At 34.0% G+C, this 27,500-nt stretch overlaps 1 protein-coding gene across 1 annotated transcript in view; it reads right to left on the reverse strand.

Moving 5' to 3' along the window:
- Positions 1–16,078: 16,078 nt before the first annotated feature.
- The window catches only part of LOC135223038 (alpha-1,6-mannosyl-glycoprotein 4-beta-N-acetylglucosaminyltransferase-like), a 25,333-nt gene continuing 13,911 nt past the window's right edge, over positions 16,079–27,500 (reverse strand). The window contains exons 4-8 of the mRNA XM_064261546.1: positions 26,586–26,751; positions 25,881–26,039; positions 23,833–24,080; positions 20,998–21,214; positions 16,079–17,037 (exon numbers count right to left, since the gene is read on the reverse strand). Coding sequence (XP_064117616.1) covers positions 16,741–17,037; positions 20,998–21,214; positions 23,833–24,080; positions 25,881–26,039; positions 26,586–26,751 — 1,087 coding nt within the window. The 3' untranslated portion in view covers positions 16,079–16,740. The remainder of the gene's footprint in view (positions 17,038–20,997; positions 21,215–23,832; positions 24,081–25,880; positions 26,040–26,585; positions 26,752–27,500) is intronic.

The following is a 27,500-nucleotide window of genomic DNA, read 5'->3' on the forward strand; positions in this document are numbered from 1 at the left end:
ATCCTTGCAGAACTAAACATGAATGTTAAACTGTAACCACATTTAATGATACACAAAATACTTCGTGAGACAATATACTGATTCCCGTCATTCTACAAAAAGTATGGTTACAATTTGTAAGTAGTTATCTTGAAAGTGCAACTACAGGCATTACATATCAAAGGCATGCAATGGTCTAGAGGTAACAATGGAGCGTGGTAACGAACGTTCGTCAGATCATGTCATGATTGGCGAACCCATTATTTTTCAAGACAATATTATACCACTTTGATTCATATGGCTATATATAATATGCATATATTATATATTACTACTGTTTATTAAATTTTACCGGGCAAAAACGACCCTTCATCGACTCATATGCATCAGTGTCCATTTTCTTTGGACATTATGTGCTATAATGCAGAACGTTTATTCGGCGCAGTAAAAATTTCGTTTATACACTTGTCCTTTGTGAATAGAGTAATTGTTTTTGTTTTACCCTGGTGTTTGTTCCACTTTTAAACAATCGAGGGCCACAAAAGGTTACTAGCAATACTTTCCTGTATTTCTAGCTTTGTACTGATGTTCATAAGTTTAGGTTTTTCTTTTTCATTTTGGTCAGCGAGATGTTTAGCAGCCATTATTTCCAGATATATCAGAATGTCTAATGGAACATAACACGACAAAAAGCTTGATTTCATTCCCTTATAGTTTATCACCTTATCCTATAACTTCTCTCTCTTTGCAGGCCGATTTCCCTTAGGAGTCCTCTTGTGTTCCTAGTCTGTTCATTCTCCATAAGAGTTTTCAACTAAAGATTTAAAGAACAGAAGTAAACCCAATGCTTAGCTGGCAGATAGACATAAATAATCACTCGACTTCCGAGCTAGGCTAACGAGCTCTGGCTTGATTCACTCGGCCTTGTAGTACAGTGAATTCCGCTGTACAGATGTTCTGATACAAGTAATTTTTTACTTTAATCTCATGAAATGTTATAACCTAAAAAGCTAATATGCTACATTATAAATAACTTTTATAAATGTATTACACTCAGTCAATCCTGTCATGTTTTGAGAGAATGAAACAAGAAAAGGAAACTTTTTTTTTTTTTTTTTTTTTTTTTTTTTTTTTTTTTCTTTTAACTCTGGCTACTACTTTTAAGGGCAAAGGTCAGGTTACCTGGTGGTGACTGATAACCTATTTGTCATGACCAGAACTTTTAACAACATCTATATTCTTTGTGCATTAGTCAAGAGTACAAAATGCACAGTAACTATAAAGCTTTACAGTTTAACACCAGGAAAATGCTGTTTAATTACCACAACACACTACTTTATTAGGGAGCCACATTACTACTTTATATTGATTATTATTATTAATAGGGCTTAGTTTTTCTAGACCTCTGAGTCCCAAGTAGACTCTTCTCGGGCTGGTTCTCAGGGATTAATCTTGAGAAAAAAAAATAATAAAATAAAAATGAATAAAAAAAAATTAGACTTTTTGAGAAACCTGTCTTATTTAAAAAATTTATGATGTTATTAATTGAAATATCTTTGCTTTCAGCCAGAATACTTTTCATTTTTGAATTCCGTAGATAAATAGATCTTTGCTGGATCCAATTTGGGCACTCAACAAGTATATGCTGTACTGTCATGGTGTTTGACATCTGTTAAACTTTATTGGGTCAGCATGTGGTGTTGATATTAAGTGACCATGCGAGAATTTTGTGTGTCCTGTGAGGATGTCCTCCATGCATACACTTCAGTTTTTATGTTTTTAAGTTTGATTTTTTTTGTTGTTGGCACTGAGGTCCATTCTCTTTTCCAATCCTGGTAAATCAATGGTTTAACAGATGTTATCCAGTCTGACACTGGGACATGTGTAATTGTTGGAGGGATAGTGCAGGCTGATTTGGCAGCTGAGTCTGCATTTTCATTTCTTTTTATTCCCACGTGTGCTGGGATCCAACATATTTCTATTGATAATCCTGATTGGAGGAGTTGATGAATTTTATTTGTATTTCCTGCACTATATGGTTTACTGATTTATACTGTCTATAGCATCTATAATAATGCTACGTGAGTCACTGAAAATAACAGGCACACTTGCTTTTGCCTCAGACATCATATCAAGAGCCATCTGTATGGCTGTGACTTCAGCAGTAAATACTGATGATATTAAAAATAGGCTTTTTTTCATTAACATATTTTTTGAATATGCAGATGCTCCTACTCCAACATTATTTTTGGAGCCGTCTGTATATACCATAAATTTGTTTTCCTTTCTTCTAATGTGCTCCAAAGCATGTTGGCGGTACATTTCTGTACTTGTCATTTGCTTTATGAGTAAGTAAGACAGGAGGTACATATCTTTATTCGATTTAAAATCCACGGTGGTGGCAATTCCATTGGTGGGTGAAAAATTGGATCCATGTTATGCAAGTTCATTATGTATTTAGCTCTTTTTGGGAAAGAGCTAGTACTATTAACTGATGTTACTGAATTACAGTTTGAAAACAGCTTCAGGAGACGATCCCGCTTGCATTGAAAGACCTCTTCGTATTGTTATCAAATTACAGTGATGTTTTAAGGGCAACACACCTGCCTCTACCAGAAGCGAGTTTGTTGGGGACGATCGGAATGCTTCTGTGCACAATCGCACGCCTTCATGGCGCACTGCATCGGGAGATTTTAATGTACATTCCGAGGCGGATGAATATATTGGACAGCAGTAATCTATTATGGATAAGACTGTTGCCTTATATATCATTAATAAAATGTCTCGCTTTGCTCCCCAATTAGTGTGTGATAACTTTTTTAATATGGCAAGGGCTTTGATGCCCTTGGCTTTAATGTATTTGATGTGCTCTTTCCAACTTAAATGTTGATCAAATATCAACTCCCTAGATACTTGAGTTTTTTGTACAAAATTGTATTTCAGTACTATAAAGGTGAAGTTTGATTGCTTGGTTCTTCATCCATCTTTTGTCTTTGTAGAAGACGATTGCTTTTGTTTTATCAGTTGAAAATTTAAATCCAACTGAATTTGTCCAACTACATATATTTGAAATGGCAGTATTGAGAACTCTTTGAGCATGTCTCAAATTACTACTCGTATAGTAAATGACAAAGTCATCAAAACCGTTTTTTACACCGCTTGGTAAATTTATAGTAATGTCATTGATTGCTAAAGCAAACATGTACAGCTCAAGACACTACCTTGAGGGATTCCTTCTTCCAGTTTATAGGTTACTGAGTAGGAATTTTCTACTTACTTGAAAAGTTCTGTTTGTTAAAAAGTTCTTAATTAATATTGGTAAGTGGCCTCTTGGTCCCTTGGAGTGGAGTTTTGGCATGATGTTATGTTCCCATGTGTATTCGTTATGCTTTTTCTATATAAAAAAAAAAATATAGCTACTGTTAATTTCTTTTGTTCAAAGCTTTTTTGATATGATCTTCTAAATGTGTTTTAAGGGATCTAGGGTGATCAGCCAGCTATTGAACCAGATTGTGTTGGTGTTAAAATGGATTCTTTGGTTATTACATACGTTAATCATGCATTAACCATTTTTTCTAAGATCTTGCATAGGCAACTTGTTAGGGATATCTGTCTATAATTGGATGGATTATTTGCATCCTTTCCTGGTTTATTTATTGGAATTATTATGGCATGTTTCCATTTATCAGGAAAGACGTTTTAGCCAGATACTATCATAAAATTTTAATAAATATGACTTGGTATAGGAGCTAATTTTTCTATCATCTATCATTTTCAAATGATATTTTATCATATTCTGGTGCGGAGGGATGACAAAGAGTTGATGGCATTTTCTAGTTCATCCATGTTAAAAATATGATTATATTCCAGGTGTTCAAGATTTTCAAAATTGAGCATTATATTTTCTTTTTGTTTTCTGATATTTTGAAAATGTATATCTAGGCTGGAGTAAGCACTGATGTTTTTCAAAAATGCTTGCCAATTATATTTGATATTTCATAAGTATCATGGTATATTTTTCCATTTAAATGTATTGCACTTCTTTGAGGTCTTAGATGTTTTCCATTGATTTTCCTTATCTTTTGCCAGATATCTCTTGTGGGGTGTGTTTGAAGATATGTTTGAGACATATTCCTTCCATGATGCGATTTTTTTCCGCTATTACCGTTTTTCTTTTCTAAATGGTTGTATATTTGTTATATAGTGGTTTAATGTGGTTAATTGTTATGTTTGTTATAACTATTTTGTTTAATATGTTTATATTATAGGGCATTTTGTTGAGTGATTTAAGGCGAGTTTTGAGTCGGTTTAGATTGCGACCCAATATATGTTTTATTTTACTTAAGGTTGTTAAGGTTGGGTTCCACCATGGGACAGGGGATTTTGTGGAATGTGATTTGGTTTTTGGAATACTTTTGCAGCATTTATTATGAAGTTTTGAGAAGGATTCACATGTAGTATTGTGGATCTTCGTTATGTGGGAATGGTGGTATGTTTCGTGTGTATAGGAAAATATTTTTATCCCAGTTAGCTTTTTAAATATTATATCTTGTAGGCGGGGCAATATTTTGATATTACTTAAGTAGTTCAGAATGACTGGGAAATGGTCACTTGTGTATGAATCGTCTAGGACGTTCCATTCGAATTTCTCGGCTACATCATTTGAACATAATGAAATGTCAATTGAAGAAAAGGTTAGGTGTGTATTTGAAAAATATGTTGGAACTTCACTTTCATTGAGACAACACAGGTTGTGTTTCATTATAGTTTTTTCTATGTTGATTCCGGATGTGTTAGTGGGTTATTTAGTATCCCATAATGGATTATGTGCATTAAAATCTCCTACTATAAGTAGGGGTTCCTGTATACTTTTGACTAATAAGTTCAGAAAATCACTAAAATTTGCATTGAAATTCGGTTGGTTATATAAATTACAAATAGTTATTTTACTTTTGTTAGCATTTACAGTTAATTGATGTTATTTGATATGGCATAGATGGTCTGTCGAAAGGTTCATATGTAATGCTATTATGAACGTATATGGCTGTGCCTAATATTCCACCGTCAATTGGTGAATAACAGGCAATTTTATAGTGCTGGATATTTGTAGGGTTACTTCCTATATGTTGTAGACATATGCAGCATTTGGTTTGTGGGTCTCGTATGATTCTTTGTAATTCACCCAGACGTAGTCGGGTTAAGAGACCATTTATATTCCATTGAATGATTTTATATTCCATTATTGGGAGGAATTGGTGTTAAATTCTGTAAATTGATTGGTGATTTTACTTATCTCGTAGTTTATATGCATTTGAATTTTATTTGTGTTTTTTAATCATTGTATTTGTATGTGGGTTATTAGATTCTGCAGTTGTTTGTTTTTCTTAGTTGAATATTAATAAGTCTATTTTGATTTATAATTTTCCTTTTTGTATTTTAAGGATTCAGAACATAACTCGTTCTCATGTTGGTATGTTTAAAGGGCACCTCCTTAATTTAGTAAAATTGTCTGTACAATTTCGTACTGTGTCCTCTGTCTTGGTAGTTAGTTGGTTTATATGTACTTACAAAGCATTCATTACAACCACAAGATGAAGCATGTTTTGGTAATATTAATTATTTGGTTCAGAAGTATTTGGTCTAGCTTTAGAAATTTCTGGTTTTGTAATTCTATTGGTCCTTTTTTGTAGTGATAAGGACTGTTGGTTTGAGGGGTTATTTGTTTTGTTGTTGTTAATGGAATATTTGGGTCTTGTGGATGGTTGGGGGGTGATAGTTATATTTTGGTTTGGTTTAATGGTATGATTTTCATTAGTATTATTTGATGGGAATTGTAAAGAGTGATCTTTACTGTCCAGATGTTGGCTGTTTGATTGAGATTGAGGGTAATTGTGTATTTCCACTTGTGATGAGGTTAGTTTAATATCTTTTTTAAAATGTTCTCCTGGTGTAGTTGGAGTTTCTTTGGATTGATTGTAATTTTCAATATTTACTTTTTTTCCTTTAGGTGGGGTTCGTTCCAGTATTCTTTTCTTTTTGCCAGTTCGATTATTATCATTATTTAACTCCTCTTCCATTGGAAGTTCTTTTCCATGGATAATCGAATCATCTATGTTAGTGGTGGTATTGGTTGTTGTAATATCACTTTCATTTTGTGCTTCAGTATTATTGTTATGAAATTTAGTTTCTGTGTTTATATTATCTTGTTTGTTATTGTGCTGCTTGATGTCTTGATTTTTAGTCACATTTGAAAAGGTGGGGGTTTTGGATGGATTATTAACTCCTCTTACTTTTAGCTCAAGTCTGGCTTCCATGACTGACATTCCTGTCCTATTTATTAACAACTGAAGTTCTGTGTTATACTGGCAAAATGAGCACTCCTTAAATTTTGCGTGATGGGCTAGTCCACAATTAATACATTTTGGTTGATTACAGTTCCAATCAGTGGTATGGTCATCTGATGCGCAGACTGCATATTGCCTTATTACAGTGCTCAAGGTATGGAGACACATACAAAAAATGCATGTGTTCTCCATACCTTGAGCACTGTGTACATTGTAGGTTGTATGTATGGTGTTTTTACGTTGCATGGAACCAGTGGTTATTCAGCAACGGGACCAACGGCTTTACGTGACTTCCGGACCACGTCGAGAGTGAACTTCTATCACCAGAGTGTACATTGTAGTGGTTTTGGAACGAAAGGACGAACTTCTTTATTTTGTCCAAGAATTTTTATTTTAAATGGTAGGTCTTGGCCTGTAAATTTTATTTTGTCAATGTCGATATTTTATTTTAGTCTTCCACTTGAAATCGAGTATATTTCTAGATCGTGGATATTGTTATATCTCGATTTTAAGGAGCCTAGTAGTTGTTGTTTTAAAGGAAGCTCCTGCTCGCTATTGGGTAGGATGACTGTACCCTGTACATAATTCAATGTTTCGTGGCTTGTAATTGTTACTTTTATATTATTTATTTCTGTTATACTTAAAAGGGCAGTGGACTGTTTTTTATTGGTTACGGTTGGATAGCCATTCATTGTCCTTTGATGTGTCTGCATTCCATGTCTTGTGTTGGATATATGTTAAGTAATTTGTTTTCTAGTATCGCTGCTGAGATTTTGTTGTCAGCTTTGGGGACTAGAAATCTTGACCAGTTATTGGGGTCCAAAGAGGTCATCAAATGTACCAATGTGGGGGATTAAGTCGGTAATTTGGGCTTCTTTTATGTATGTTGCTTGTCTATTATGATTTTTATATTTTTTCAGTATTGTTGGGACGGATTATTTTTCTCTCGTAATTCGATTATTGTTCATCATGTACGGTTCCATTGTTACGATATTGGAGTTTACCCATTTATTTTTGTTCTTTTTTATTTATGCACTCTATTTGGTTTTCTGGCTTTGCTATTTTACTTGGAACAGGGTGTTCCTGTGTATCATTTATAGTACTTTCACTACTTGTGGCAGTACCAAGGAAATTTGGGAGTGACGTGCCAATAGACATCAACTGTGCCGGAGTTTTTCCATCATGGGGCCCAGGGGTACTCAAATCATCTATATCATTATTCATAAATTTGAGAGGAGTTTACAAAGAAAAAAAAAAAATCTTGAAAAGATATCATTGGCCCTTCGCGAAGTTAAATCTTCCGCCAAAGGCACAAGTGAGAAAGGACTCCCAAATGTCCGCATCCCTACCCTACCCCAAAAAGGGGATGGCATAACATGATTAGTATGGCCCCAGTGTAAGCAGAACCCTCTTGCTAGGACTAAGAGTATTACGATAATACAATTATCCCCATCCTAATCACATTATGGGCAAACTGGATAGAATGCCGAGAGTTCTATTCCTAAAACCAGGGCCCCCTGGAATCTGTGGTCCTGCTCCACAGAATAGTTCCGCCTGAAAAACAGGTTCGAACATTGTCGGGTAGATGATGATCTACCACATTCTCACTATTTAGCTTCGGATTTAACTCCACGTTAAGCCATGATATCCTTTTCATAATTTATTTTGCTTTCAAAATTTTGGTTTTGGCAAAAATGGAAAAGTCCACAGAAGTTAACTCGAAAATATACAATGTCATATGGGACTCTTGGGTTCGAACCTGGGAAGAGATTCCTGAGGTTCGAGAGCCCCCTCACCACGTCAAGGTGGTCCCATAATGAGGGGGACTTTATATTGAAAACAGAAATACTTTTATTTGCATAGTCTTACCCAATGTGAGTCTTGTTAAAATATATATGCAATATTTACTAAAGAGAGACACCCACGCTATAAAACTATAATCTGCATGCCTCCATACTTCAGGGAGTAATGAAAGACAAAAGTATATGACACATCTATTATTACAAAATAATTATCACAGCAAAATATGGAATAAATGAGACAGCACAAATTTATGTCGATGTTAAAAACACAAATCTAAATGTAGCTGATCATGTGAAAACCTCTAAAGCTATAGACTGGAAGTTCCTTCAGTAAGATTTAAATACAAAGTTATCTCTTCATGCCAATATAGAAAATGAAATCTGTAATAAATAAAAACTAAGCATTCACATGTTGTATACTGGAAAGGTTCTAATTATTTTATCAGTACAACCAATGCAATGCATACACCAAAGTGATGCTAGTTAATCTTCTTTTCTACTGAAACCTGAAGTAAATTTACCATTTGATCAAGTGACGGGTGATACAGTATCGAAGTAACAGTGGGCGGAGCAAATGACCGTACTTCTTGTTAAAGATGGATAAAAAGCAAAACTGTTAACGGGAAAACACCTATTCTACAGAACCAGCAGAATAAAGGCTCCTGCTTTCTGCAATGCTATTCTACATTTACTGTTTCATTAATGCTTTAATATTTACAAGATGACAGTTAATTGTTAATGAAAATACATGAACATTACTGAAACAGTGACAGTGTAAATGACAATACAATGAATTGGCACTGTTGTAATAATTTTTGTTTCATGAACACTATAGTCGTGGCGCATGGAGAATTGAAAGCTATGGTAACATTAAAATATGAGATGGAATCCCTTCATTGTGTTGATACATGGGAAACGAGGATGATGTACAACAGCACATCACCTGAATTGTACTCCCATAATGAAATTGATGAGGAACTAGTGAAGCAATTCATGGATGGATACGGTATTTACAAGCACTGGGTCCAACCTTTCAAAATAATCTCTCATCAAAATACAGGCAGAAATTTCTCATGCTTATATTAATGAGCTACTACTAAAATATCATACTCTCAAAAATTTTTCAGTTTCTTCATAAAATATATGGCATTCTATTAATGGCTATTGGATGAAGTTTTTATGCTTACTTAGGACTACTAATAAATACTCTTTGGAGAAACAATAAAGTGTACCATATTATCGATAAAAGACATTTAACCATACAATTTCTCTGTACAATATAAGACACTGGTAGAGTTCTCACAGACTCCTATTCAAAGTAGGTCACCAGTATCTAGAGATAGGGATGATGAATTGAACTTTTTATTATCATTACTGATAATAGTATGTACAGTACAGTAGTGTGTGTAGTTTAACCAGCCAATTGGGTAAAAATATTCAAATTCTCATAAATCAAACAGAAGTGTGATATGTACTCTATGTATTCATAAAAATAAAAAGGTTCAAATAATTTCTCAAGTTTTTTGGAGAGCATTTCAAATTTCAGATATTTTTCTAGTGCACAGATCCACAGCCTACTACAGACAAGTGGTAGCTGAAAACTTGTGAGTAATTACAAAAGCACCTTACAAACACCAAGTCGAAATGCATTTGTTGGTGACCTTCACTTCCAGAAGACAAATGAATTGGAATATGTATGGAACTCTCTCCAGAGAAATAGGTCGAAATTATAACACTACAATATTCTTTGGTTCTCATGCTTACACTCTCAAAATACATTCTTTTATTGTATACAATGACAATGAAAACAGAGAATGAGCAAAAATGAAGACAGGAATGGTCCACTGTAGCATACAAGTCTTCTTTTAGAAATTCACTTAAAAGTTTTGTTGGGCTATGGTACCTATAAAACGATAAACTCACCCACCAACAAAAATGATAAATTCTATGTTCAATAGATACAAATGTCTTGTTCATACCTATGTCTTAGTGCTCACTAAGGGCAGACAAAGTACTATGTGCTAAATTGATGAGAGGAGACTGGATCACTATTAGGGCATCTTTGTTATTATTAGGTAGTTAACCAGATCACTCGGTCATGATCTTTGTTGCCTGCTGAAAGCCTTCAATTTTATATCAATAAAGGTAAGGGGGCAAGCGTGGTCCGGGAAAATTATGAAATTTGTTTTACGAAATGATTTACTTTTTATTTGTTCTAGCTAGGTACGTATAAGTTTCTTTATATATATAGCTATAAAGATTTGATGAGTACTTGTGACGATGAAGGCTAGGCATTCTAAAACTTCAAATTCTTACCAACTAAATCTGGTTCTATGTGCTTGTCTACATTTACTACACATGCATGTATACTTGACTGTAACCAATTAATGGAAATGGTATTCAACACATTCCTAAACTTATTTATCCCAAAACACAAATGAACACAAAGGTAATCAGTTCATGGTTTATGCAATCATTTTAACTAGACTTCAAGATGAAGATGGTACAGTATGTATTTGGTGTCTGTAACTTAAACTTGAATTGTCTATCTCCACTTACATATCCAAGGAAGTTCACTCAGTGTGAATGGCTAGTACCTGTGATCAGTGTTTACTGGTTGTGTTCTACTGCATCAATGCATTCAAGATTAAGCCAGAACCAGGCATATACTGGCCTAGCTGAAAGTCCTGACTTACTGTGTCATGAAAGGATCCTCTAAGGCAGGACTCAAAAAGTCTCTTTTGCATCTAGACGTTGCTCTGCTAATGTAGATGATGGATGATTTCTGTTTCTTGCTGTTTACTGCCCTGGCCACAAGTTTTTTATTTATTTTTTCTTTCTTGACAAAGATCTTAATTTTGACCAATTCTGAACAATGCACTTTTTTAGAAGTGGTTTTGGAACTGCCTAGCACAGCCTCAAGAGTGAGTTACTGAAGGTATACCTCTGTTTATGGTTAAAAGCTTTTAAATGGCTGAATCACATCACAGATACAAAACGTAGCAAATGTACAATTACTGTATTGCCTTCATCCCTTAAACATTTCAAGACACAAAAAAAAGCACACTAGCCATGCTCTGTTTGGACATCCGGTGTACACTTACAAAGAGTAGATTGCTTACAGACATGGAAGTGGAAAAGATCAGATAGATGATGAAGAAGGTATTTGCTTTACTCATACAAAGTGCCTAAACCAGCCCGAGAAGAAGTAGTCTACTTGAGACTCAAGAGGTCTGGATAAACTAAAACCCCCCTATTAATAATAATAACATACAAAGCCTAACCAGCCCTTCTTCTCTGGGTAGACACTGTATAGATTGCTTATTACTTATGTACAACAGCTATGTACTTGGAATTTTGGTAAAAAAAAGGCTAAAAATCCTCTTGTTGAGACTCTGGAAAGTATGGTGAAAAATGAAACACATTTTTGCCTTTATTTAACAGAGGATATAAGGGGAAACCACTGATAAACAGGATGTGAAAAACCAGTCTGTATACAGACATTGTTGAACTGGTTACTACAGTTGCCATAAGATGACACACAAGTATATCAGAATGGACCTCCCCTCCCAAAAGGTTGACAATAAAAGGATTTTGACAAAGGAAAAATCTATTTCTGGGGGAAGACCTGTGTCGCCCAGTGAAATGTTCCTATAGCACTCATTTCTAGGTATAAATAAATGCTAAATATACCAGAGAAAAAGCCATATGGAATGCCAGAGTTACTACCTCTGGCTCGCTCACCCTCAAAGGGTGTCGGTATAGCATCAGGGGCGAGTGACTATCACAGATACTTCACCAAATAGATCTCTCCTCTCTCAAAATTCCCCTCTGCAGAGGTGCCATTACATATTTATAGTTTGAAAAGTATGCACAGGAATAAATATAAAGTCCAAACATAATAAAAGAACAGTGACAGAACAAGCACCGCATGGACTAACACACAAAAAATCATCAACAACAATATTTCTAAAATCCTAACTAAAGTATAGTAATGAACAAAATTATTTACAGTTAAAGAACCATACAATAATCTGCACTTTAATGATAATGATATACCTTATAGGAAAGAATGACAACTAAATACAGTACTGACACTAAAATTACATGAATATGAGATTGAAAGAAAATGGTAAGCAGAGGATTACTGTGAATGTCTGTTACCAAGAGCTTTCCACAGAGGAGATAAGCTTTTCCATACACTAAGTAAGTCTCACTTACATGACTCACAATGCTCATTTCAAGCAGCTATTCAGCAATTGTGCACATACTTTGCCTGCCCTAATCAGGCATTAGGACACAAGTTTTGTAAGGGGACTGGCAAATCCTACAAACCCTTTTTTTACTAACTTACGTTACGACATGTACAGTACTACACTACAGTGTAATCAAATTCACAAAATATTCTACTACTGTTTTAACAAACTAGTTGAACCAGACTTATCCAAAGAATATATTTCATGATACAAATATATTTACATTGATAGAGTACATCTTTTAACATATTAAAAATCTAATAGTACATTAAACTTATTCTCAAAAGAATTCTCATTAAATTTGAAATGGAAAAGTAAATATAATGTTTATTTCTACTGAGAATGAGAATAAAATCTAATACGTGTGTTCAAGCATCTTCCTATATAATAATTATTGTGTATGCTCTCAAAGGTATATATACAGTAACCACTAAATTTATCAGACTTCTTACTTACCAACCACATCATGGTGTTTTTTTTTTATGGTTACCTTTTTGGAAGTAAGGAAGAATTTAGACAGGTTATAATGTGATTTAAACTGACCAGTCAGTGTAATATAAACTCTAACTAGCAATGAATCTGCTGGTATTAAAGCAAACCACTACCAAATTCAAATTAATAATGCAAGTAGGCCTGAACAAGATCATTCTTAAAAAGAAGAAATTACTTGTATATCTTGAATAAATTATTTCTTAAAAGTTGAGGGTTTGATAATAAAAATGACGAATGAATGTTAAGCAACTTGTCCAAGTCTTGATTTTTACTCCTGCTTCTATGATCAGAATAAATGATATGTAGTACAAACTAATTATAATTGTCTTGAATGTAAAATTGGGAACACAATGTTTTATTATATGGAAAAGCATTGGCTTTAAAGAAAGGCTAAATTAGCTTATACAATGCAAATTCTTCACCAAATTTTCTCAATGAATTGGCTTTAATGCTTTCATTTGTATGCAGTGTTCTTGTAAATATGTCACTTGTTATACTGTTGAGTCAATCTCTTGAAGATAAGCATTTAGATCTAGATATAATGTACCCTACCTTCTGGTAACCAAGTTCTTACATAAAAAGAATAAGGCCATAGAACTGGAAAAAAAAAGAAAGAAAAGACAGCCAGAGGTCTCTGCCAAGAGCAACAAGATGCCTTATCATGGTATGTATATCTATGAAATAAAGTGACTGCCCATACTAGTTCTCCATCTATCAAGTATGCCAATGGACTACTAACCAGGTGACTCAGAATCATACTTTGTTAACACTATAGTATATAGAGTGCCCCTTTTATTTTTGTTTTGGTTGCATTTACCACATTTTCTCACTCTTATCTGTTAAATAAACTTTTTTTAGGCTGCACATATGTTACATTTTGAAGAGAATGTATGTGATATGAGATAATGAATTTTAGTCAAACTACTAAAATTCTGTGTCAGACTATGTTCTGGTTTGTTGCAAATCACCATCTTGAAGACATCAAAGGCTGTGTTGTGTTATTGTAAGCTCCAAGGTTCAGTTTCCATGTTTATGATGTTCTGTTTTATAGCTGTACATACATACTGTACTTTTGTTTTGTTTCATTCTCAACGTCAGAGGAACTTTATTCTTTAGTTGTCAGGGATGTCTGTTCCTCTTCCATAAATAGCCTGCATTAAAGAAAAGAGGGCTATTGACAGTTTAACAGTCACACTTTTGTGTACTGGTTTAATTCTTACATGGATAGCATGTTATGCTAAGAATCTCTTAAATTCAACTAGTTCCCTTCCATTCTGTTCACCAATCAGCTGCTACAACTTTAAGACTACAGTACACAGGATATTAGTATGCTGCATTGAATATATGTTCAGATATGTGCACAACTTCCCAGTTTAAAATGTTGCACTTTTTGAAGAAAAAATTATTGTACATTAAGATTTAATTATTAAGTTTTTAGTGTACAACTGCTCCCTCATAAGGGGATGCCTGGTTTTACTCTAAGAGAGGGACCTTGAAAACCAAAATTATACTTATGGTACATAATGTTAAGGGAAACTGCCATCCCTCCTCTCAGGAGGGGTGGCTGATTTATGTATCTATTGAAGAAGTTAATTAGGTCTCCAGAAGGTAAATTTTCATCTAATGCTAACTCTTTAAGAATCTGACTGAATTACTGGGTTAAAAATACTCTGAAATGTTGCTATCCAAAATCTACAAGAGAAACTGTAAAGGGACTATACTGCTCTAATAGTAACAACATGACACCTACTTTTGGATTTTTTCACATTAGCAAATTTTGACAGGGTTTTCAAATTTCAGAAACTACTGATCATAGCTGCCCTTTTCTTAAAGATACATATTACAGTGCTCAAAACTAAGATTGGATTGAAAATCAGTGATGTATTTAATAGCATTGATAAGACTCATATGAAGACCTAGACAAATGCACAAATAGTACTGTACAGCATTACCATCTGAAATACTTCACTTTTGAAGTTATGAGTAAAAAAAAAAAAATAATGTGTTCTTTCCCATACAATAACACACTATAGAACTCCTTAACTCTCTGGTAAGTAAACACTAGAATGGACACATTTTTGTGAAATATCTTACAGAATTCTATGTATTGCAAAAATTGTTTAAAGTCTTAACAGGATGGGGCTGCCATAAAGTGCCTAAGTGCCAACATCTCATAAACTGAAAGTAAAAACTTCATGTATAACTGTATTGAAATGAAATGTCCGTGAACTTCTGATAAGCAAGAATAAAAATAAAATGTAAACTTGTTAGTTTCCTCTAACAAAAACAGTTTTCCAGTGCCATTTCCTTAAGTCTGATTTGGGAAACATTAAAATATATACAGTATAAAATGATCAATTAGATTTCTATATTGCAACATTGATTTTCTCTGGTCTAAGAAACAGTTTGTAAGTGTAAACAGTAGCTGTTACCCTGAAGATGTGATGAGAGGAGCACAAACACTTCCAAGTTACTTAAATCTGGAATTGTTAGTATAAAAAAAAGACTAAACTTACTTAGTAAGATAAACAAGTGTAAACTTACTTAATAAGATAAACATATATACTATGGGATATTATCCAAATATAAGTACTGTACCGAAAGTCATCCACCATGAGCAAAACATGAAAAGATAACTGATGGTAGATAAGAAATTTTAGGCAGGAAGTAAGTTACTTATTTCTTTCAGTAAATCACCAATAAGAAGAACCATCAATAACAAGTCATGGTTGCTATTGTATTAAGAAAAAAAAATTTCCATAAAATATTCAATGGAAATCAATAAAATACTGTATCATATTATGCTTTCACAACAGTACTGTACAAAGGTGCTGAATCCAGAATCTAACATCATACTTAAAAATTCTGAATATGACTAATCCAACATCATAAAGCATTAGTGTACTTAGTGCTTGACAGCCCTCATCATCATCAATTTACCTCTGACACTACATATGGTTTAGGTATGTGCTACAACATATTATCTCAAAAAACTCAGTGCATCTTAAAGCATCTGTCCAAAGTACACAGGAGTATATATAGCATATTAAAGACAATCATCTGAAAAATATTAAAATTTTCTTCATCAGACAAGTAATACACCTATACAGTACTTACGATTCAGTATCTGACATATAACTGCCATGAATAAACACCATTGTATAACTTCTTGGTTTTCTTAATGGTGCAGCATGAGCTGCATGAATAAACACCATTGTATAACTTCTTGGTTTTCTTAATGGTGCAGCATGAGCTGCAAAATGAATAAAGCCATTCTCCAAACCACTGCAAACCAATGTTAATACAAGATCACACTTTTAACTTCCTTTTATTTATGGACTCCTGTATGAGAGAAAACCAGTAGTAAAAATAAATGTAAAACCTTACAAATTTGCAAGTTTGTGTAAACTCATGCAACTTTTCTGTGACTTGCCTTACAGGAAATGTGTGTTTATTGTCCAGCCAAAAGTTTGAAATATGAATCTTATGTGTTTCTCATACATTATGCTCCCTTTATGCAAAACTAATTATGAGTTACTTTACTGTATTCTGCTGACATGTAAAATTTAAGATGACAACAGCTTACATCAATATTAGTTTCTTCAAAATAAATATTCCCACCATTGAATTTCTTTGTGCAATTGCTCTGAAAAAAATTGCATTTGATACTAGTGCTGGACAAATGTTAATGATACAGTTATCTTTCAGCGCACTTTGAATGCTTAGCCTTAATTTTTTCAGTGACTAAAAGTTTAAACGATTTTCCACTGTTAGTGTCATCACTGACATTGTGGTCCACTGTTATTCTCTAAAACATTGAGAAATAAAGACTAGAGATGAACCATTCAGTTACTCTGTTGATCATCTTTAACCTGTAGAATCAGCTTTAGATATAGGGAGGGTTAATCCTTCAACTGATGGATCATCTTCAGTAAAGACAGCCACTTCTGTGATGGCAATCCATGATTTTTGTTTTGGTCCGATTGAAATTCGGATACACTGGATGCCCATAGGAAACAGCTGACGCAAATGTTTCATGTCCATTTCTCCATTCTTGAAGTCCTGGACAGAAGTGAATCCCTTGCAGGAAGCTTTCTTTGGGTTCTCCATTTTCAAAAACTTGGGAGATACTTCTAAGCTTCCAAACAAGAGTCGATCTCGAATCTGAGGAACAGAAAACCTTCATTAATCAGTATTACTTATAATCATGCTAAAAATTAAGAAAATTAAGTATTAACATTGAATATGACTGGGATTAGGAAAGTATATAAGAGTCCAAAAGTAAAACTATTTCATTAACATTGACTACTGGAGATTTAACAATTTGATTATCATCTTTGCCTATTAAGCCTGTCAGTTCTTTAATTAAAAAAAATAAAATGGAGCTAACTTCTACTGTAACTTTCGCTGGCAAACTGTTTTTTTCTCATTCATCAGAATGATAAAAATCTATCCTAGTGATTTTGAAAAAAAAAAAAAAAAAAAAGATGCATCCACAGCAAAGTATGTCTCATACACTTATAGCAAATAAAGAGGGTTTTTGAGGATTTCTGGCACAGCTGGTCAGTCTGCTCTCAAGGGGGAAGCAAGTATAGATCTAGGCACTTTACTCTTCTAGAGACAATATTTCTGGCAAACTTCCACCTTAGATAAAAAATAACAGCCTACACTAACAGCCGGCCATTATTTTTTAGGATGCTACCCAGCATCTTGGATGTAGAAGATATTTTCACTATATCCTGAAGAATAAAAGACTATTAGAAGTATAACTTGATATATTTTTTCAAGTTTCCCTTAGGCCGAGTTGAAGCATAGCCATATTTTACACCCACATATTTTTCATTTCCCCAAAAACATGATGAAAGAGAGTTTCACTTCTTCACATTACTTCTTTGCTAGACAAGAACTGGACCAGAAAACAGAATCTGTAAATAGCTTTTATTCTAATGTTTTATTTTTCTGATACACTCTGAACAAACAGAAGTGTTAAGTTACAGACATTTTCTGATGAAAGGAAAAATCATGACAGTAATATTGTAATATGAAGCCCAAAAATAATTAAAACAAATCTAACATCTCGCTGTACAACTTTTGCCTCTCCAAATGAGACGACCTAGTTACAAATGGCATAGTGCTACTGCCACCACTTTTTCTCAGCGTTAACAACTGCATCTATTATGATTTTTCAACCAAATGCTTAGTTTTCAGGTTTATTTGGAAACCAGGCTTCTTCTGAAGCCCTTGTATAGTTTCTTACTTTCTGGTTTTGGGATTTACTTAAAACCAGACATTTATCTAGGTAAGCCAGGACCTTTATATACAAAAAAACGAAAATATACATTTTGTAAAACTACAAAAAATATTACATCTCAAAATATGAAAATCAAAGGACAAAGAACTGAAGATGATGCTGGCCAGAACAAAAAAGAAGAATTTGGCTGTAAAAATGGCTAGTTCCAGAACACTCCCATAAATTGTAAACAAGATGTTAAGTCTCTGTATCCAAGGAGTGCCAAGTAGTTTCCAGCTAATGGACTACTGACTGATGGCATAAGCTAATATATTTAAGATCTATGGTGCAGAACTGCCAGAGAATTTTATCTAAAAAATATGCACCTGTACCTTGACTTGACTGTTCTCCAAGATGAAGTTGACTGAGCTATTGCAAAACTTACGAAGTGAACTTTCTTCCATCTGATGTACTGGGGAGGGTGATGGAACTACTGATTATAATGAAAGGGGAAAATGTGAGATTCCAATGGATTAACAGAAATAGGGTATTTAAGCCCAAGAGACAGCAAGAGAATTTAAACATGTCAGAATCTCAGAGGAGGTGAGAAAGATACTTGAAATACATAAATTTGAGAGAGGGGGGAAAACACAGAATACCGATATAAAAGAAGGGTAGCAAGCCCTGTGAGATGTTTTGAAGGGATCCCTACATTTTTTTTCCTGGAACATATTATCCTACTCTACTTCCAGAATATGACACCAGGAGGTAAGGTGAGAGGTAGCTTTCATTGTCAGCCTTGCACTTATGACGTGTTGAATCCTCATAATATAATAAAAAATAATGAATCATGAGTAATATGCTTAGCAAGTGCCTCTTACCAGCTATCAATCTCACAAATATCAAATTTCCAATACTACACCTATATATGTACACTGTAAGATCTTATCTAGATAGATTTGGATAAAAGTTTCTTTAGATATCCATAATGTAAGGATATGTAGGCTAAATGCATATTTCATCCAGTGCAAGCAAAACATGGAAAAAATGTATGGGCAAATGGCATTATGTAATAAATCTGTCTGAGTTATATGAGCAGGTAATAAAGCAATTCACAAACAGACAATCAAGGCCATGTGTTTGGCACTAAACATTTCTTGCCATTACACACACTAGCTAAAAGCTACAAAAGAAATTATAAGTGAAGATTCGCTCAACTGTGACGTGCTATTTCTGTGCCATTTATAACCTAAATTGGCCTTCTTATTAACGACTTTACTCAAACTGCACTGTCTGTAATTAGTAACTCAGTTCTTGAAAGATTCATGATAGAAATGCTCAATAAATTACTTATTTTATTATTGTTAGGTTCAACAAAACACTGGGTAAAATGTATACACTATTCTAGGAATTACATGAAGGGTTCATTCTTAAATGAGGGCTGAAAAACTGGAGCAGGAATAAAGACTGCATGCCAGCTTTAAAAATGCAGCATTTTGATAAAAAAATAAAAATGTTTTACTACAATTTTTCAGTGAAGTTAGGCTGATTTAAATTCAAGGATTGGTACTTGAATCCTTAAAAGGCAGGACAAAGTATGGCAATTTTCTGACACATGTAATGTGCTGCTAATGCCTGGAAAATTACAATCACTGTAGATCTTTGACCTGTATCACCATTACCCTACACCACCTACCTGCTTCATTTAAGGAGTTTAAATACCAACTGTGAAGTCTCTATGCTGTATGGCTCAAAATCTATGACCCTACTCTTGACCCTACATCCTCCGCATAAAATACTGAATAACCATACACTGGATATATTTGAAATCATTATTTAAATGAGAAGAAATCCAAATCATAGTGTTCCATGAAACTTTAATCTTATCAGATGTACAGACACAAAGAGGACCAGACAGACAGGTCAGTTTTTGGCTATGGAATGCAAAGTGCCTGAGTGGTTTGCTGGAACAGTCTCACTGACATTCATGTCACTCTACTTGAAATAATGAATGTGAAATAAAACAAAAGTTACTTTTTAAGAGGAAAAAAACTATAAGAAACTCCATTAACGACACCTATCCCTATCAGTAACGATGCATTCCTAATATACATAATAAAAGACACATGGGAGTGAATGGACATAAAACAGCATCTGATATAAATTCTATAAAATTTTCAATGAAGCAAATTTATGATTGGCACACAAAAAAATCATTCACAAGCAGGATAAAAACGTAAGCCATTCTGGAAGGTGCAATGAACACTTGAATGCAGAAATTAAAAATAGGAATGAACCCTTGCAGGCTAAGACAGACAGAATCTTAGGGGCAGCTAACTGGCAAGAAGCATCTGCTAAGCATGTTTCTGATTTTCACAGATTAAATGTTAACATGTATATCTATTTTATAATATTAGAAGACTACAAACTACATTTATAATAATTATGATACTGCCTTCAATAAGACTGTTAACTCAGTTAAAATATCTTTCATAGGTCAAATGAACAAAGTGATCTGTCAACGGCAACTGTTACTACTGTATTTGTTGGAGGGAAAGGTTTTAATATAATTCCTTGTTTCAGAGCTCTGCAGATCAAGCAACATTACTCGAAGGAAGGTAGAAAGGTTGTAATATCTTTGTAAAACATTATTAAACTTGGTTAGCCTTAGAATAATGCCATTTACATCTTTCCTCAAATTCATTCTAATATGTCAAATATTTAATAGATTCAAGGATAAAACTGGGAATTTATTACATTACAAGTCTAACTTGTCAACAAATCTCATATTTGATATGGCTTTAAATTTTTACCAAATACAATTTCTCAAAAGTAAATTCAGAATTCATGCTTACCCTTTCCTTCCTTATATACCTGGAGACATCTGCATTTACCTTTTTGTTTATGGCTGCCCCAGTGAGCACCACCACCCTCGAGACTCTCAGGGGCTCGGGAAAAAGGATATCGAATGTGTCGCCTGGTTTGGGTATTCCCCAAAACATGCCCGGGGCTGAAGAGTAAGCGTGCTCTGCTAAGTAGGCCTTGTACTGTCGTATCGTGGTGACCACGTCTGCAGTTGGGTTCACGTGGGAAAATCTTCTCTTGACCAGACTGAAAAGCAAGTGTTACTGGTCATTCAAAGTAGTCAAAAAATGTAGCTAATACTGTACTTGTGAATTTTCAGATGCATGCACAGTATGGCTTCTCTTCAGTAAGCTTGAGATGGGTATTACACATACCCTGTAATATCAAATAAACAGAATGTGATAAACAAAACTTATACAGTTCGAATCACTTAATACATTAGTACTGTAAAATACTTGAATGGAAATCTTTTATGATATTCAAACACTAAATTAAACAACAGTGGATGAAAATAAGGTATAAAAGTGCCAGGAAAAGCAGACTAATGTAAAAGTTAAATTAACAGTAAATATTAAATTGACCTGAAAAATATTTAAAGAAAAAAAAAGACTATTATACTTTCCAAATATCAAATCATTCCAGTTAAGGTATTAAAAACATTTGTCCTGTTGACTGACGCAATTTTCTTAAAGAACTTTGAGAAAAATTAACTTTCATCTGAAAGCAACTTCCAAAAGTATAAGAAAACTGTCTACAAAACTTCTACTACTGTAGAGAAAGAACAAAAAAGTTTAAACTTACCTTGGTAAAGAGTCTATTACTACTACTTAAAGATTCTCATGCAATAATATAACAAAAGCTCAATATTAGTAATGACAAGGATTATTCAAGACATTAGTAAGGAAAAAAGGCAAATGAATTAATGATATACAAAGAGCCATTCAGTTTTAAGATGGGTGTTTATAATAAAAGTCATTTGAAGAAATGTTGCATGCAATATTACATGCAAGTTTTTATTACACAAGTCGCATGTTATGAAATATACAGTCATGTACATAAAAGTAAATTAGCAATGAATTTTGTTATGGATGATCATCAGTGCAATGTGCTTCCCTACAAAATTTATCATGCAATACAATTATGTATATGTATGGCAAAAGAACTAAGATGTAATATGCTATCTTAATTGTTTTCTTAAAAAATTATGGAACAATGGTAATCGACGATGTTTTGCTGCTTGCTTCACTCCACGGTCAATAGTATCTACAAACAGAAAATCAGCAGCATCTTCCCTAGAAATAATAAAAAAATAAAAATATGAACAACATGCCAACATGCAGTAAACGCAATAATACAAGTGAAATGCAAAGCATAACTACAAATAATGAAATAACATGAGAATTAATGTTATTTTTGTTAGTACACCGGTGATGGGGAAAGTTCCATAAATATTGGGCATGCAGTTCCTTTAAGTTCTGAGGAAAGGTAGTGGGTGACAGTGCTCAACACTCCATATTTTCAGTTCCGTTTTCCTTAACTGGCTGAAGAACTGGTGATATTCAACTGTAGTTTCTGGGTCATTTTAGATGCCAAATCTAGTTCTCAAACCTTATACTGTGGCCATAACCAGTTTTTCTTGATAATCAGTTTCATGGCGTAATTAAAATTGCATTTCCAAACTATATTTATGCTGGCTCTGTTTGGTTATTTATTTATTATTTACTTATTTTCAATGCACATTGCACATAAAATTTAGCCCTTTATTTTACTTGAACCATTTCTTTACTTTTGGTGGGGTACTTCATACTAGAGGACACCATTAACACCAAAGAAATAATAATTAATTTGCACTCCTGTTTTAAGAGAGTTCATGTTAGCTGAAACTGCATTTGAAATAACTTAAAAAATATATGAAGCTGAACAGTTCTGCAAAAATTAAATTTTGAAGTTTATAAAGACCATGGATGTATATCTCAAATGATTACATTTCAGTTGCTAGTTGCACAGTGAATAACTTCAGATTCCTGCAAGCAGTACAAAATATCATCTATGCCCCATCTGGAATTAGCTCAAGTACTTCTGTGTACGTATGGGTAATACGGCATGAATGTCTACCTAGGATTAGCAATACTCTATATATGGCTCCTAGGGAAATTAGGTTTCACAAAAATCAGCAAGTTTAGGGGTTTTTGTAGTCGTATTTGTGGTCATATTCCACAACGCTATACAAGATATGAATAACAGGAAGCATGCATAGGAGAGCTCAACCAATCATTCAAAAGTACATGCTCTATTCAGATACAAACTAATAGATTTTGTAAAGCACTAACTATGAACTCAATGGTAAATATTTACACACACAAATTAATTAGAAATACAACATATTACTTCAAAGTAGTTCTACATTTTAAACTTACAATATATTTAGTAAGAGAAACAAGTTGCATGCTACTAAATGCTATTATCCATGCAGATTACTTTTTACAAATGCAGTGTGTTTTACATCATGTTAAAAACGGAAGCTCTTTTATTAGTCAGCTGTTACATGCAACACATGATGTCTTTTGTTTCATGAAAAACTTATAATTAGTACCCCATATGAAATCTTTTACAATTGTGTGGTAATTATATTAAAAAATTATTAATTAACTCTCAAAAATCACATTTCCACACTACAGGTACCAGATGAACTTATGGTAGTTGAAGTGTGATGATAAATTCTTCATCTATATCATCATAGTGACAGCCACAAACAATTACCTATATAATTAGTATAATACACATAACTAGAAGCAATACTAATTAGTATAATACACAGAACTAGGAGCAATACTAACAAAAATACAAAACAAGACATCACTCACCTGAATGTATTATCTTTTAGAGACTGGGTTTTATTGGCTAAAGTGGAATGGACGCCAATGTGCTGGAAGAGTCCTGGAACTCTCCTGGTTGGTCTGTCTTTAGGAGGTTTCTCAGGAGCCATGAGGGAAATCCAGTGGTTAATGAGGACATCCACTGGGTGCTCCCGGTAAAACAAAAGAAGAAAAGACACCAGACGGTCTAGATCGCTGCTGCGTACCAGCTGGCCAATACCCAGGAACCCTGCTAACTGCAAATTGGAATGTTTACATTTTTAACTTGATGTTCCCTTCAAACTGAGGCTAAAATTTTTGAAGATGTTAAAAAGACCCCAACAAGTTGGATTCTTTTACCTTGATGTTTTGCTAACAATAAATTTATATTTATAAATGCAATCAACTTTTTAAAGCACTGTTCATCCTGCAATTCAGTCCTTATCACAAAAGATTATATTTTTTACATAACCTTTCAATGTACATAACTTTCCAGCCTCCTAGCACTTTACTGTTGTTCTAAATATTTACAGGGCTGTACTGCTCTTTGATATACAGGGTTTAACATGAGTTTAAGCAAATATTTCGATAAATGAAAGAAAAGTCATTCTAAGTACAAAACGTTCTATAAACATATACATTTTAAGACTTCATTTACCGGTGAGGAGGATTTTTTAAATAACCGGTTTTCCTTAACACTGCTCTTGGCCAAGATGGTGTACGCAATGTCTAAGTGGTCAGGGATATGAAGGGGGAAGGGTTTATGTAGTGCATTAAGCAACTGGATTGATAGTCTTTTCATTATGACTTTTTTTTTTGAAAAATGTAACATTACAGTCCCTTTAATTAGTAAATAACCTGTGAGCAGACTTCGTAATTTTTTAATGATTTGGTTTATGTATCAAGAAAATCTTTGTCATCTGACGGAGACGAAAGCATTTTCTTGGGAATGTTTTTTTCCTTCAACTGGTGTGCAATGAATACTCTTTGATGGAGAAAGAGAGGATTTTGATATTATGTTTCAAATCTTTGATCGGTGTGTAATGAATAGGCCTATCTTTGATGTAGGGGAGGTTCCACTCAGCTTGCTTTTCTGTTCTTTATCGGAGTCTAGTGAATACCATTGATGGAGATGGAGAAAGTTTCTATGGTACATGCATATTTTCCTTTGTTGAGTAAATAAAGAGACGTACATTTAATTTGGAAGTATTTTATTCACTTCGGCCTAATTGCCGATTTCCTTTTATTATAACAGTGGAGTTCAATGTTGCATGACCCATAAATAAACCTCATACCAGCATATTCCACATTACTGGAACGGTAATGCATTGTCTCCAGTTTCTTGCTCACAAAATGAATAAGAAATCTGGCACTTGTAACCTGGCATCCTCTTGGTGGAAAAGCAAAGCTGTATAGAGTAACAAGAGAAGTCCACTCCATTCGCCTCCCGCTATCCGTGACTACTCCGACATCCCATGAGCGCCATTTTACTTGGTCATTTAATGATAATAAATATTTTGAAAATTCATCCCACCACAAACGACACCTTGAAATGCCTCTGTTTATAGAACATTTTTTGCTTAGAATGACTTTTTCTTTCATTTCTCGAAATATCTGCATAAACTCGTGTTACACCCAGCACATAATGTAATAACTAATCGAGAGTCATCATAAAAAATATAAAGTAATCTTGAATGGCTTAAAACAAAACTTTACACTATTCCATTAGTATTAGATGAGCATAAAATACCTCCAGGTGGTAGCTTATTTTAAATAGCACCTGGAAAAAATATAATAAAACAAAATGACAAGACTACAGCTCTACTACAATTATGATGTTAGGTGGATAGAAGATTAATGGAAGTATATGAGAAAAATACAACAGCTGTTATGATACATGTTAGTGAATACGTATTTTATTTGCTGTAGTACAAGGTAATTAATATTTCATTCTTCATGGTGTTTCCATGTGTGTGTGTGTGTGTGTGTGTTGAGAGAGAGAGAGAGAGAGAGAGAGAGAGAGAGAGAGAGAGAGAGAGAGAGAGAGAATTCAGTACCTGGAGAGAAATCCAGTGATGGCTTTTATGCAGGGTTACAAAATCCTTGATGGCTGTCACAAAATGTTTGGCACTTAAGACATCATCCTCCAAAACCAAGTAGTAGGTGGAGGGCTGGCGAGTCCACACGTACCAGAAGAGAAAAGCAAAGTCCAGCACCTAGGGAAAGCATGAAGGAAATTCTGATAATGAAAATAAAACAAAAATTCCTTGAGAATTTAAAACAAATTCTTAATTCCTGGACTTGGACATCAGGTACAATATTAAAAAATATCTCTGATCACACACTTGGTGGTGAGAAATTGCTTCTAAAATCCAGTTTTATCAGACTACAAAAATCTGAAGGATTTCAAAGGCACTTGGTATCACAAGAAAGAAAATGTGAAATAAATAATGGCTAATACTGCCCTCTATACAATGTGTTTACAATGTATTGTAAACTATCACAGCATTCATATTACTTTCTTCGTATTTTACCATCTCCTAAACACCGCCTTTTTATCCATGAAAAATACTACCAGTGATTATTTATTCTTACTTAAAAATGTTCTCATCTAAGTATCAAATCAACTAGCCCACGTTTAGGCCTAGGGACAGGGCTGAAACAAGACCTGCTTAATCTAAATCAACAACCAACCAGTTTGTCGACACCAAAGAAACATCCTCATGGAAGCCTCTCAGCATCAAATTAAACAGGTGACCCACCTGCTTTGTTCTCCACTGGACCCGGGACACGGGATCGTTGTAGGTTCTCCTGATGGCTGTGAAGTCAATGCTGGGATACAGAGCGGCTGGAGGTTGCAGGACTCTCAGGAGACCCGACTCTATTGCCTTGCTGTATCTCACGCCTAGGTTTAGAGCCCGCTGGGACCTGCGAGAAATGATATATATATGCAGTTTCAAAAATATGAAGCGTATGTAGCTATACTATCTTCATAAATGCTTTTTTTGAAGCTTGAATTTCAAGTAATGGCCCCAGTGGGATTGTTCCAAATGAATAGACTACATCTTTTGAATAATAATAATAATAATAATAATAATAATAATAATAATAATAATAATAAATAATAATAATAATTCTCTACTAAAAAGTGTTGCCGGAGAGTGATGTAATACATACCCAATCTAATCCTTAGGAAAATACGCAAGTTTTTTAACTTTCTATTTCTACGGACATTTCCATGATGTTGTTAAACACCTTTCTATTGCTTTAGTTCTTTTTTATTTAGTCATTATTATTTTCCAAACAAACACTATAAAATAAGTCTGGAAGGTTATAAACTAATCCTCTTGATGAAGTTGCCAGTCTTGTAAATGAGGTCTTGTTAAGCAGTCTCCTTTTGACAGCTTTATGGCTCTACTGACTTTACATAAACTAATTTAACATTTTTACCTAACTCGTCTCATTCTAGTAAAAAGGATTACTTGGAATGGAATGAAATGGAATAAAAAATTTATGCCAAAGGCCAAGTGCTGGGACCTGTGAGGTTATTCAGAGTTGAGAGGGAAGTTGAGGAGACAGTTAAAAGGTGTAACAGGAGGAAAACCTCGCAGTTGCACTATGAAAAAACTGTTAGGAGAGGGTTGAAAGTAAGATGGAAGAAAGAGACTATGAAAGGA

Source organism: Macrobrachium nipponense, chromosome 8 (genome assembly GCF_015104395.2).
Source record: "Macrobrachium nipponense isolate FS-2020 chromosome 8, ASM1510439v2, whole genome shotgun sequence".
NCBI lineage: Eukaryota > Metazoa > Arthropoda > Malacostraca > Decapoda > Palaemonidae > Macrobrachium > Macrobrachium nipponense.